Genomic DNA, 13,147 nt, shown 5'->3' on the forward strand with positions numbered 1-13,147 from the left:
TGGGAATTTATATTGCCTGGCTATTTTGGAGAAAAATGCAAAAGAATCGTGGATCGATGATCGTAAGCAAAGCTTCTTTTAAAAGAGGCACAAGAAAATGGTCAAAATTTTATAGAAATTCGGAAAACAATTTTTCCGAAAAACGCAAACAGAAAAAAATTCTCTGAAATCTGATTGGCTCACGAGCTGAATTCGTATTTTTTATTGGATTTTAATTTCACCAAAATTTTCCTCAAAAATTCTCGAATTTTTTGTCGATTTTAGCCAAAAATGGAAATTTTTGACCATAAAAAGTATCTCAAATTATGAAACAAATGAAGCCTGACAACCTTATTTCCTGCACAAAATCTTTTTTGAGCTGTCTTATATAAACAACACCAAAGAGATATTCCAAAAATTGTCTATTGTAACACCTGCAAAAATACCCTCCTTCTGGCACAGGCCGAACTCACTAATCAAACAGATCAGCGCAAATATGCATGTTATTTCATAAATTTTCAATCTGAAAAAAAATCTCGACTGCAGAAAGCAAAAAAATTTATGTCATTTTTTATTGGAATCGAAGGGGGTGCGACCAAATCAAGTGGCGTTTTGGTGGATGGAAAGAATGGAGAGATATTAAAAGAGATAACTGGTGGTCCAGCAAATGTTCGGGTATGAAAAGAGGGTCAAAAAAAGGACCCTTGCTAGCAGGGTTCTAAATCTGAGCTGAAAATCAGAAGTCAAGTCGAGTCGAGTCGACTTTATCGACTTATTAGTCGAAAAGTCGACAAACTCGAGAAAAATAAAAATTTAGTCGAAATAGTCGAAAATAAGTCGTTATTTAGTCGGAAGTTGAAAGAGAAGTCGGTTACTTTCGACTTGATTTTCACCTTTTTCGACTAGATTTTCGACTTATTCGACTAGATTTTCAACTTTTTCGACTAAATTTTCAATTTTATCGACTAGATTTTCGACTTATTCGACTAGTTTTCGACTTTCTCTGCAATCTTGTTTTCGACTTTTTCGACTAGTCGACAATCTTGTTGAGTCAGAGGGTCAAGTCGAGTCGAGTCGAGTCGACTTATTTCCACAAGAAGTCAAGTCGAGTCGAGCTAATCTTTTCGACTAAGACTCGGCCCGACTTCGACTCTTGTCGAAACTCGACTAGTCGATTTAGAACCCTGCTAGCTAGCTGAGCTTTCTTCTCCGGTATTTTAGACTGAGGATTTATCAACAGTCATCTCTCGCTTGGAAAAAATAATGAAGTTTCTATACATGAGTTCTTCTTCCGACGTTCCCATCACCGGCAAGGTCTCCCTCGGCCTCACCCTCGCCGGAGCTTCTCAAGAAGACATTCAAGCAAAAATCGCAGTTGAAATCAAACAAAGAGTCAAGTTCATTGATCGAATAATAATCAACACAGATGCTGTTGCTCCTGTTTTTATGAGTCAAAAGAAAGGGACCGTTTTGATTTGCGGAACTGGCAGTAGTTGCTTGTTTGTGACGGAAGATGGGATACAGAAGAGAAGTGGAGGGCTTGGTCACATGTTAGGAATTGGTCAAAATGACGAGAAAGCGCTTTTTCGAAGCAAAAATGACCAAAAATAGGCGATGAAGGATCCGCTTTCTGGATAGCCACAAAAGCCATTAAGTCAGTTCTCGACAAAGCCGATGGAATCCCAAACAATGTCCTTGATACCACCCTTATCGAAGCCGAAATAAAAAGCTACTTCAAAATTGAAGACCTCAAAGAGCTAATAAAAATCTACCAGGAAAATTTTGATAAGGGAAAAATTGCTGGTTTCACCGCGAAATTGGCCGCAATTGCAAAAGAAAAAGACGATCCAGGTTTTTTCAACTCGAAAGAAAATTTCTGAAAGAAAAACTTTTAGTTGCAAAAATTTGCTTTGCATCAGCTGGAGGTGAGTTGGCAAAATTGGTCGTTTCGATGGAAGATACTCTTGAAATCGGAGAAGAAGAACCACCGGAGATTCTGTGCCAGGGCTCAGTTTGGAATTCATGGGAGCTTTTGAAGGAATCTTTTATCCAAGGTTCTTGGTTCACGGTTGAATTTAATAGGAAAATTAAGGAATGAAATTGCATTCAAAACTGACTGCGCTTTCTCTGGTGCGAGTATCTGTCTCCTGTGCTTATGGAGCTGCAAGATTTGCCTCCATCAAACTCACGGTAAGCATTATTCTAATTACTAAATTATTATTGTTAACAATTCTTATTAAAAAATTAAGGATGCGCCGCTCGACTCAAAGTTGACATTTAACCTCATCGAAACCGTTCAAATACAACGAGAAAGTCCTGTTCTTTAAAATATAAAGAAATGCGTTGTTTTTGTAGATCCAATACTTGAATTTAATTCGAATTTTAATAAAATTTTGCATGGCTCAAACAACATGAGCGAATTTATTGCAGACCGAAAATGTCTTTTAACTTATTAATGTTGAAATCAGTGGAAAGTTATAAATGAATAAGAAATTTTTGGCTTAGATTATAAAAGAATATATTACGTTTCTTACGTTCTCTTGTTTCCCTTATTATTTATAAGCCTAAAATTGATAAATGACCTATCATAGATAAGAACAGGATAAAAACGGGAGAATCTAGGACAAGGGATTAGCAGGCCGCTAAAAATAGAACGCGGCAGCGGAGCCTAGTCAACGGCAGCAGAGACTCCCAGGAAACGGCGGAAGGTGTCACAGGCGCGCGAGAGCATCTAGATTCAAGCGGGTGCCCCGAAATCACGCAGGTTCATTCCAAAAGGTTATAGCTTGAGGCTAAAACCTTAAATTGGGAAACTTATATTAGAGACTTTTTCTCAGCAGGAGCATTACCAATAAGACTCCTACCTGATTCAAAAAGACTCTAAGGTAGACCATCAATCGATACTACCGCTTATTTCACCTAAAGTCCAAGGACTATAAAAAAAAAAAAGGGGGAATTCCCTTCTTCAGAATCTAGAAGCGTTTTCGGCCTCTTTGACTCACCTCTCAGAGCACGGGTTTCCTTCGAAATCTTCGAACGCTAAACCGACCCACCTTGGCTCCGCCAATCAGGTGCGCCGCGATTATTTCTTAAAAAAAAGAGATTCAAACTGTGAGGAAAAAGAGAAATGAGCCGTTTCACTGCCGTTTCCAGAATCCTTGACTCTCTCATCTTTTAAAACTCCCTTTTCAGACCATGATCGAGAAAGCTTTCCTCGAGGCAGCCGAGGATTTTGCCCCGAAATGGGGAATAGCCCTGGATTCTGACCCGTCCAAGCCATTGGAAAATTCTGAAAGGAGAATCCAGACTCTGAACGAGACTGTGACCAGGAAAGGATCTTAAGCTCTCTCAGATTCTTAACTTTCTGAAATCTTTTAATATGAAGAGAGTCTTATCCATCAAAAGAAATTCCCTGCTGCTTTCGAGTCAGGTGAACTGGAAAAGAATCTCACGCACATCCACAGCGAAGCCAAAGATTCAAACAAGGCTGATCAGACTCTACGTCCCGGCGGACGCGAATGAGCCACTCTCCAACCACAGGCTGGCCTTTGATCTTCAAGCCCCTTCAAAAGCGAAGTTCAATTTCGCGGAGCTAGCATCCTGGACAAAGATCATCTTCACTTCACCCATGGGTAAAGAGTCACTTTGGGCAGCGAACCCGCGCAACGAGCCCAGCTTCACTCTCGAGCAAATTGCTGAAGAAATAGCTGAAGCAGAAAATGACTCCCCCGAAGATTGGAGCCTAGAGTCGAAGCCATTTCCCTTCAAACCGCTGCTCAGCCCAACAAAACTCCTGAAAAAAGATGCCTCAGGCATGAGCGTAGAACCAAGCGTCAACATTACCGACTCAGAGACATTGGAGGAACTCCTGAAAGCCCTGAACATAGAGAAAGGCCCGTTAAGAATCTTGGCCCGACGAGGAGACACACCAGCTTCAAAAGCCGCCCCAAAGCCTGACGAGAAGGGCAAACTCTATCCCACCAATGTGATGGAAGAATTTTCAAAATGGAACAAGCTGGCGAGCCAAGACTGGTTCCAAGCATGGGAAGACTCGGAAAATCAGAATGTCCTCAACAAGGGTTTTTGGCACCATGTCTGTCTCCGAGTAATCATGGAGGACAAAATCAAGGCTCAAGCAAATTACGAAAGACCTGAATTCCCGGATGAACACTGGCTCCAGAGACTCTTAAAAAAGGGACTGGAAGAAATCTTCAACGGACTCAGTTGCACAGAAGCAGACGCAAACCCGGCGGAATTCTTTGACTCACTCAAACAAATGGAAGCGATCAACAGCGACTGGCGCGAGATCTGCCACCAGGAGAACGCCTGGTTGACTCTCAAGAAATACGGTGAAACGAAATGGGCAAGAAAGGAACCAGCAAATAAAAACAGCTGGATTCTGGATGTTATTGGTGAATTCAGACTCGAAGACTCCGAACAACCGGTTCAGACTCCATTATCAAAAATCCTCACGCCACTAGTACTTCACCTAGCTCACCGACAGATCTCAGAAGACTCAGTCATAAGCCAAGACGGAAGCTGCGAGATTATGCTGACTCAGTGGCACATAGAATGGCTCGAGCTCAAAAACAAGAAATCGCTGAAAAAATGGATTGAAGCAGCAGCAAGAAAGGTTGTCCCCATCAACACAACCGCCAGAATCAAAGAAATTGGGGAAGGGGATTCACATTGGATAATGTGGATTCCATACAAGGTGATTCCGCAACTGTGGGTCTTCAATATTGGGAAAGATCAAATCCACCGAAGGGAGAAATCATTGCTCTCACTAGCAGCTCACCCAGGACTCGCTCCGGAAGAATCAGAAGCGCTAAAGACTCTATCAGCCCAACCATGGACCGAAGAGAACGTCCGGAAATGCATCAGACAATTCCAAAAGCCCACCAGAAATTTCTACGCGTCAGGAAAAGCCTGCATTGTGGGAGTCAACCGCCCCTTCTCGACTCAAAAGGACATTCTCGAAATCATCGGGAAAATAGTCAGAGACACAAAAGCTTGCCCTCAGTCCCGCTCAATAGAGCACAACCTCGGAGTCCTGACAGCTGGATGGAACTGGACAAGTGGCAAAAGATTCAGCCCAAACTCGATTTTAAGATGCTTCATAGACAAATGGACTCAAAAGAGAGAAGAGATTTCCAAAGTGCCAAGACTCCAATTCCAGCGCGAAAAACTGGAAAAACGGAAAAGATCCTGCGAATGGCCGTTCTGCGGCGAAGCCGATGGAGATTCAGCCTGGTGCAGCAAACACCAGGAAGCACAGGAGATCAGAGAACTCAGACAGCCTCAATGCACGGAAAGCTGCATGTCCAGAAATGGGATGTTCCAAAAAGGACTCTCAGGAAAGCGTCTCGAGATCGGAATCTCCAGCGACGAGTGGCAACAAATCTATGTCAGACTCTCAGAAGCCTTCAAAACCCCTAACCTAGCAGACCTTGACGCTGAGCTCATCCAAACCATCCAGAACACCACTGTTCACGGTTTTGACTCAGTAATAGAAGCATGGACATCGACAACGATCCTCTTCCAAGGGCAGAACGACTCTACAGCAAGCTTCAGAAAGCTCGAGGACTCCGAGAAATGGATAGCGAAAAGGCCACGTCAGGAGAAGCCAGAAGCGGCGGGAATCGTCATTTACCACGCTGGCCTTGCAAGATGCGGCAAAAAGTTTGACGCTTTCGTGGTAGGAAACAAAACGGCCGGAAAGAATCGGCACTTGGAGAATCTAGCGAAGGAAATCTCCAAGAAATCAGGAGATAAATGGCTCGAAGTAGCAGAGCTGATCAGCGAGCACACAAGATTCAAACACACGACTCTGCTCCTACCTTCATACGAAGACGCAAAAGAACTCCGACGGGCCTTGGTCGCCTGGGCAGCACCGTATGTTCGATTCGTTACTCAGACTCTGGAAAAGGGCTTCTTATCGAACCTCAAAGGAGACCGAAATCAACGATATTCAGGATTCTGGGAAATCTTCTCAATGGCTTGCGATGGAGACTATGAATCTAGAATCACACCTTGTTGGGGCCACCCAAGAGTGGCAGAATTCATGGCCAGAAGCTGCAACAACCTTGGGACAGCGAAAGAAGGAATCCAGAAAGTGGAAGGACTCAGAATCAGAGCCAACAGAACAACTTGGGAAGACGCGGAGTCAAAAAGACACAAACTAATGCCAAATACCCCTTTCTCGACTCACCTCCGGGACATCTTGCTGGACGGAATCAGAGCCGGAGAAAACCTCGACATGGAAGGGAACGAACGAGCCGGAGCAGAAAATTTCTTCCCCAACGTCTGGACTCAAACACAACAGACTCTCGAAGATCGGATGGCACGACTAGAGCTCCTTAAAGCCGACAACTAGATTCAAATTCAGGAACGGACTCAAAGATAAAATACTTTTAGCGTCAAAATAAATGAAAAATTGAGTCAAAATTAGCCACCCCAGCCAAAACACTAGAATCAAGGAACAGGTTTACATGAATCTACCGATTAAGGCAGCTGAGCGAGCCAAATTAAAAAAAAAGAGAAAAATCTTATTGTAAACCTTCAAAAACAGCCAAAAACCCTTCCTCCTCTTCTTCTGACTCCCTACTGCCATCTTCTGGAGTCCACAAAACGCACAAAAAGAATCCATTCCAGGCCAGGTCCAAGATATTTAAGCATAAAGAGTCAAAATAGCATTTTAAAACAAGATCCGGGACCGTGGGAAAGTCTTTCCGCGACCCGAGAATCGGGGGCGCTGATTGGCTGGCGCGCGCGCCAATGGACAAAGGACGGGATCAAAAGCCAAATTCTCAGAAATTTTTCCATTTTCAAAGAATCAAGGATTAAAATCCCAAGAAAAAGAGAATCTCAGACGCAAAAGAAGCCAAACCAAAAAGAAAAATTTAGCTTTCATTTCTGACTCGAAAATTGTTTCTAGATTCCCTTCCATCCCAAATTCTCCTGGCGCCAAAAATTTTTCAAATCCCCAGACTCTAAAACGAAACTTTTTTTCAGACTCAGAAATGCCAAGAGACGCAGAAAAAGTCCAGATGCCCAGCGGGGATGAACTAGAGAGACTCCGAAACGAAGCTGGAATCGTCCAAGACCCCATCGGCGACGAAAACTTCTGGAGACAGAGAAAGTCGGCAATCAGATCCGACCCGGTGACGCAGAGACCGAACGAAAAGAAGGGCCGAATGCTCAACCGGATGAGACGCAGAATCGCAGACAGATTCACTGATCTGCTGGAACAGATTCTCGAAGGAAAGGGTCCTCTTAATTTCCCAAGAATATTTAAAATAAAAGAAAAAGCTTTGATTAAAAACTTCTTAAAGAAAAAGAAGGAAAAGAAATGACCCAAATTAAAGGATTCTCCGATCCAAACAGGCAGATGAGTCTCGACGGCTGGCAACATGCGATCAACGGCGCTTCGAACGTTCTCTCGGATCTTATCCGAGAAGAAAACGGAAAGTTCAACGAAGACGACCAGAATCAGTCAGACGAGAGTCTTTTCTACGGATGCCTCAACACCGCCAAGACCACCATGGACATCCCACCGCTCCTCAACGTCGTCTACGTCGACAAAGACCGCCAGATTCCAGAAGGAAGACTCCCCGCCTACCAAGAGAGAGTCTCAGCTATCAAGGAATGGGTTCAAAAAAATTCTAGAACTAAAAAACAAGAAACTTAGTACGCCTAATAAAAGGAAAGAAAAAGAACCCGAAATAAAGTCCAGAGCGGATTTCCTGTTCAGGAAAGATAGACTCCCAAAAAGAGGCGAAGACTCCCTCGAGTCCTGGAAGGAGAAGCGAAGAGACGAGTACATCAAAGACGGAGTTCCAGAGGACATCGCCAGAGTCCTGACCCGTCGAGACTCAGGAGTCATCGGTTGGACGTCGAGACGAGATGGAACCTGCCAGACCGACAGTGTGGACGCTCAGCAGGCCAAGACTCAGCAGACTCAGACCAACTCAGGGACTGGTTTTGAAAACCCGAAACAGAAATATAAGACTCAAATCAGTCAAAACTTGACTTCATAAATTCGGAAATCAAACCATTCAAAGACTCAAAAGACTCCGAGACTCAAACCGAGATGTCCAGCACCTCGATGGCGACCCAAACATCAGCGCCTGCGACGGAAACTGGAACAATTAGCGACACAGACTCAGAAGATTCTTTCAACGCACGCTCAGATCCAAACCAGTTCTTCCCTCCAGGCTACCAACGAAATGTGGCGCTGACGGATCAAGACTCCGGCTCCGACTCCGACGACCAAGCGATCAGAGAGTCCGACGACGAGGGAGACAACCAGGACTGGAACCGACGCACCGATACCCTCTTCGCTTCAGCAGAAGAAGAGGCAGAGGCAAAAGAAAGAAGCGCGAGAATCGCCAAAGAAATGGAAGAACGCCAGGACCAGCCACTGTCGGACATCATCGAGGAGTCTGAAAGCCGATCGCTGGAAAGAATGGCTCAGAAAGAAGAGGCTGAAGCTCAGCGACGAACTCAGAAGGCGCGCATCGACAGACTCAAGCAAGAAGCAGAGGCAGAAGCCCAGAGAGCAGCGGACAAAGCCAGAGCCAAAGAAGCCTTGAAGATCCAGATGAAGAGACAACTGGACGAGAACACCAGAATCCGCCGGGAATACGCCGAGCAAATCCAGCGCGAAAAAGAGGCGAAAGAAGCTCAAGAAAGACGCATGGCTCGAGACAAGGAGGCAGAAGAAAAACGACTCGCTGCGATCAAGGCTGCAGAAGAAAAAGTCCTCACAGAGCCGAGAATTGGAATCAGACTCGTCGCGGAGACCGGAGCCAAAGGCAACTACTACTACCTCTCGAAGAAGGAATCCAAGCTGATGGAAAGATCCGCAGGAAAGGGCCCTTAGACTCAAAACAGTAGACTTCAAATCTAAAAACTCTAAGAATCTAAATCCCAAACCAAAAGAAAAAAGTCTTTTCTCACAAAACTAACATATCAGGGCCCCTTTAAAAGTTCGAGACATGCTCGACAACCGAAGCATCAGCAACTTCAACGAGGTCAAGCAAGCCTGGTTCAGCAGCACCGGACTCCAGAAGTTCAAAGACTCTCGACTCCCCGGCCACCGCCACTACAAATACAACAACAGAAGCAGCTGGGAAATCAAGGAGGGAACCACGGAATGGAGACTCGACCCAATCGACTACCTCACCAAAGAAGAAAGAGCTGTCATCCATTATGTGGTGGAGTTTTTAAACTATGAAGGAATCAAACGAAGATTCAAAGAAGCCATAGGTAAGACACACAAAATATAGAAAAAAAAAAAAAGTAATAACCAGCAAAATAAGAGTCATAAAAACTTATGCAAATCTTTAGACTCTGGACTCCTCAAGCCAAAGAAGCTGGACGTCATCCTTCTCTTCGCGTACAAAATCTGTGGAAGTAACCTGGTCCACTACATGCGCTTCATCTTCGTCCGACTCTACAAGCTCCACGAGATTCCCATCCCTCCAGTGCACTCCGACGCTGCACCAAGACCACCCAGATACTAGAAGACTCAAGAATACAAACTGCCATGAAAAAAAAAACCTCATTGATAAAAAACTGTTAAACTGACTCTTACTTCCCACTGAAAAAAAAGACTCTTTCACATTTTTAAATCAAAATTGACAGAAGCTGTGCTTAATAAATTAACCCGATCTCACTAGAAGATCCTAGACTCTTTCTTGACTCCAAAATGAAGAGCATATTCAGAACCGAAAAAGAATAAATAATAAATACAAAGAAGCTTAAACTTTTTCGCTTTTCAGACGCAATGGAATCGCAATATCTAACACAAAAAGAAGCGCCTAATGCGCTAGAAATGCCATCGGATTCAGGGAGCGGCTACAAGAATCAATATTAAAATAAAAAGAAACTTAAAAAAGAGGCCAAAAAAGCCCTAAGCAGGCCTAAAAATCCTAAGCCAGTATAAAAGAGGATTCGAATGCGGAAGCACCCTCAGACGAACCATCCCAAGACTCATCCCCAGCAGCAGATGCAGGTGCAGCCGCGGGCGAAAACCCAGCGCAGATAGAACACTCAAGCGTCGACTTAGAGATGCTCAAAGGACTCGTCTGGGACATACAAAATAGTCTCAACACGAACGCAGCAGTCCCACCAAAAAGAATCCCATGCTACGGTTCGACTCTCGCCGAGAAATTGACGAACCTCGCAGCTGAAGCAACCAAGATCATTGCAGAGTCACAGGAAGTGTCCAATAGCATCAGAAAGATTCTACAAGAAGCTGACAACGAGGGCCTCCAAGGGGCTCAAATGCTGGAAACCTTCCGCACTATTGCCATACTGGCCCACAGCCCTTCGATTGGGATCAACCGCCGTCTAGCCTCAACCAACAAAGTCGACATAGAAAACATCCAAGACACGCTCGAACACACAGTCAGACCCCTCGTCTCGGACCTTATGCGACAGGTTTATGAGAAAAGCGTCTATAACTCGGACGAAATCGCATTTTGGGCAAGAATGATGGAGCCATTAGAAAGAGACTCGATCTCCAAACCGGATCTCCTCAAATTGGAAGAGGGTGTGGCATGGATTCTCCTAAGACTCTGGGGAGAGCCGGCGGAGGCCATCTTCAGAATGATTCTAGCGCAATGTAAGCCCCCAGAAGAATCGAACTCTCGGATATCGCCAAGACTCACAATGGTGGCCCACATTTGGAACTGCAGATTCAAGAAGATGCTCGGACGCCCGCCGGCGGAAAGACGAGCTTCTTTTGCAAACGAGAGGCAACTGTGTGCAACAATAGCGAATGCGATCTTCGGAGAAATCCATTTCCAATTGACCAACACCAGATGCATCTTCCCAAGACTCCTCTCGAGTGCAGCCAGATCGGCCTGGACTCATTTGAACACAATCTTCGGGCCCGCGAACCCACTTAGCCTAACGCTCAGAAATTTTCTAACGAACATTGACGCGAATCAAGATTACACTGCGTGGGACGCGATTGGCACGCTGCGCAAACTATGGCCGCATAGAGACGCAATTCCAGAGGCACAATACAAGACGCTGAACCTCAACGACATCGATAATCGGCTAGAAAAAGGACTCGAAGATCCGTCCTCACTCTACGGCACCACGTACGAGAAGCTCTTCTGGAAAATTCCGATCCCAAGAAGCTATGAGTCTACCTACCCAGTCGCAGGACCCAAAAGAAAGAGACAAAAAACAGAAGACGAAGAGCTGGAAGGAAATAGAGGCGGAAATGAAGATTCTCGCCAATAAAGGAGTCTTCAACAGACAAAAAATCCCAATTATCTACCCTGTCACCATAAGCAACACAATCACAAATGGCCCAAAAACTTTACCAGAATGGAAAATCTACGAAACAGAACTGCTGCATAGAGTCATCAGAGTCTTAAACAACGAGGAAAAGCCAGATTGGGACAAATTAGCGCTGAAGAAAGAATCAGATTTCGTCTCAGGACTCTGGACACACAACAAAGACAACTGGAGGACACTTATCCATCAAATGCCAGAGAAAATACGGCCACTAATTTATCACTTTGTCCACGCGGGTGCCGACCTATTCCTGAACCTCAAACGGATCCCCCCGAAGAAACCGGAAAGATTCAAACACAAAGAGCTGGTGACAATATGGAAGAGAAACGAAGCCAACACGGAAACTCTGAAAAAACTGGGTGGAAATTTTAAAACCTGGTACAATGATAGACTCAGACTCTCAAAATTCGTGCCACGCCCTTATGAGAAAATCGGTAAACGATTCAAGACTCTGTCCGTCCCGAGCCAAGAAGCAGTGAAAGAAAGGAACGAAGAAATCATCAACCAAATAACCGAGTGGTGCGACATGGGATCAATCTCAAGACTCACAGACTCGAAAAAATGCTGGATTCAGGCAGGATTTGTCCTCGTCGACAAGCCAGGAAGGGAAACCAGAGTCTGCTGGAATGGTGGAGTCCTCAAGCCGCTCCAACTCTACACCTTTCCCTGCAAATTAGAAGGAGTCGGAGCAGCGATTCAGATGCTAAAAAAGGGAGACCTACTCTTCAAATTCGACGATAAGAAGGGTAAGGAAACTCGGCCAAAAAATCTGTCAAATAACACCGAAGCCCTAACCACATCTTAAGGTTTCCACCAGCTTCCGCTCAGCGAGGAAAGCAGGAAAATGGCATGCTTCGAATGGGGAGGCCAAGTCTTCAGAAACAACATCCTCGCCTTCGGAATCCCGGCAGCACCAGGAATCTATCAGCTCATGAATCTCTGCGGAGTCAACTTCCTAAGGAAAAATGGAGTCAGGATAACACTCTATCTAGATGACAGACTCTTGGCAATCACACCAGACTCTGATAAAGAACGAAAAGAGCTCCTCACAGGCGAGAAAATAAGCAAAGAAGTCTGGGCTACAGTTGCGACTCTAGTGGCCCTTGGCGGATACGTCAACATAGCCAAGAGCACATTTACACCCACCCAGAGAATCGAATTCTTGGGTTTCATTCTGGACACAACCGAAGAAACTGTTGAAATACCGTTGCAAAGATGGGAAGCCCTCAAAACCCTTATGAAAGACGCAGAGGCCAAGAAAACGATCCAGACAAAAACGCTAGAAAGAATCAGAGGCACAATGGCGAGCATGGCAGAAGTACTGACAAACATGAGGATGCTTATTCGACAAACAACGATTCTCATCAGCCAGGCATTGAGAGAAGAAAAAGAAACCTGCGCCCTATCAGAAGAGGTCAAAGAAGAATGGAGACTCTGGAGCCTGCTAGAAGAGAAAGGGCTCAAAAGACACTGGACAAATTTAAATCGCCAAGAGACAGGCCTAATAATTTACACAGACGCATCCTCTCACGCGGGGGCCATCGTTATTGAGCAATGGAACTTAGAAGAAAGATTCGCTTGGGAACCAGATCTGGCAGACAAGCACATCGGGATCAAAGAGGCAGCGGCGATCCAATTCACTCTGGAATGGTACGGGCAGAAGCTGAAAGACAAAAGAATCCTATTTTTGTGCGACAATGATAGTGTAGTCCAAGGTGTAATAGCCGGAAGCAAAGATCCGGAAATGAATAAGATTCTAGTCAGAATCTGGACTCTAGCGCAGCGCTCAAACATCGATATGAAAGTCGATTGGGTTAGCACCAAAAAACAACTTGCAGATGGCCCCTCAAGG

General features: G+C 44.9%; 2 protein-coding genes across 2 annotated transcripts; both read left to right on the forward strand.

Annotated features, from left to right (window-relative positions):
• The first annotated feature begins 353 nt into the window (after window positions 1–353).
• LOC145711579 (N-acetyl-D-glucosamine kinase-like) lies at window positions 354–2,399 on the forward strand. The gene is made up of 6 exons (XM_081789270.1): window positions 354–654; window positions 1,201–1,540; window positions 1,591–1,782; window positions 1,863–2,033; window positions 2,072–2,169; window positions 2,229–2,399. The coding sequence occupies exons 1-6, from the start codon at window positions 541–543 to the stop codon at window positions 2,304–2,306; spliced, it is 993 nt and encodes a 330-aa protein (XP_081645396.1). The 5' UTR covers window positions 354–540; the 3' UTR covers window positions 2,307–2,399.
• Window positions 2,400–8,978: 6,579 nt separating this feature from the next.
• Window positions 8,979–9,506, forward strand: LOC145711580 (uncharacterized). Its single transcript, XM_081789271.1, has 2 exons — window positions 8,979–9,249; window positions 9,331–9,506. The coding sequence occupies exons 1-2, from the start codon at window positions 8,979–8,981 to the stop codon at window positions 9,504–9,506; spliced, it is 447 nt and encodes a 148-aa protein (XP_081645397.1).
• Window positions 9,507–13,147: the final 3,641 nt, after the last annotated feature.

The sequence above is a fragment of the Oikopleura dioica genome, chromosome 1 (genome assembly GCF_907165135.1).
Source record: "Oikopleura dioica chromosome 1, OKI2018_I68_1.0, whole genome shotgun sequence".
NCBI lineage: Eukaryota > Metazoa > Chordata > Appendicularia > Copelata > Oikopleuridae > Oikopleura > Oikopleura dioica.

Bases quoted from the DNA above. Each gene is read 5' to 3' on its own strand.
- LOC145711579 (XM_081789270.1), top strand. From the start codon at position 541: ATGTCATTTTTTATTGGAATCGAAGGGGGTGCGACCAAATCAAGTGGC. The intron at 2,034-2,071 runs GTTCTTGGTTCA...AGGAAAATTAAG, and splicing joins GAAGGAATCTTTTATCCAAG to GAATGAAATTGCATTCAAAA. The intron at 2,170-2,228 runs GTAAGCATTATT...TAAAAAATTAAG, and splicing joins TTGCCTCCATCAAACTCACG to GATGCGCCGCTCGACTCAAA.
- LOC145711580 (XM_081789271.1), top strand. From the start codon at position 8,979: ATGCTCGACAACCGAAGCATCAGCAACTTCAACGAGGTCAAGCAAGCC. The intron at 9,250-9,330 runs GTAAGACACACA...GCAAATCTTTAG, and splicing joins AAGATTCAAAGAAGCCATAG to ACTCTGGACTCCTCAAGCCA.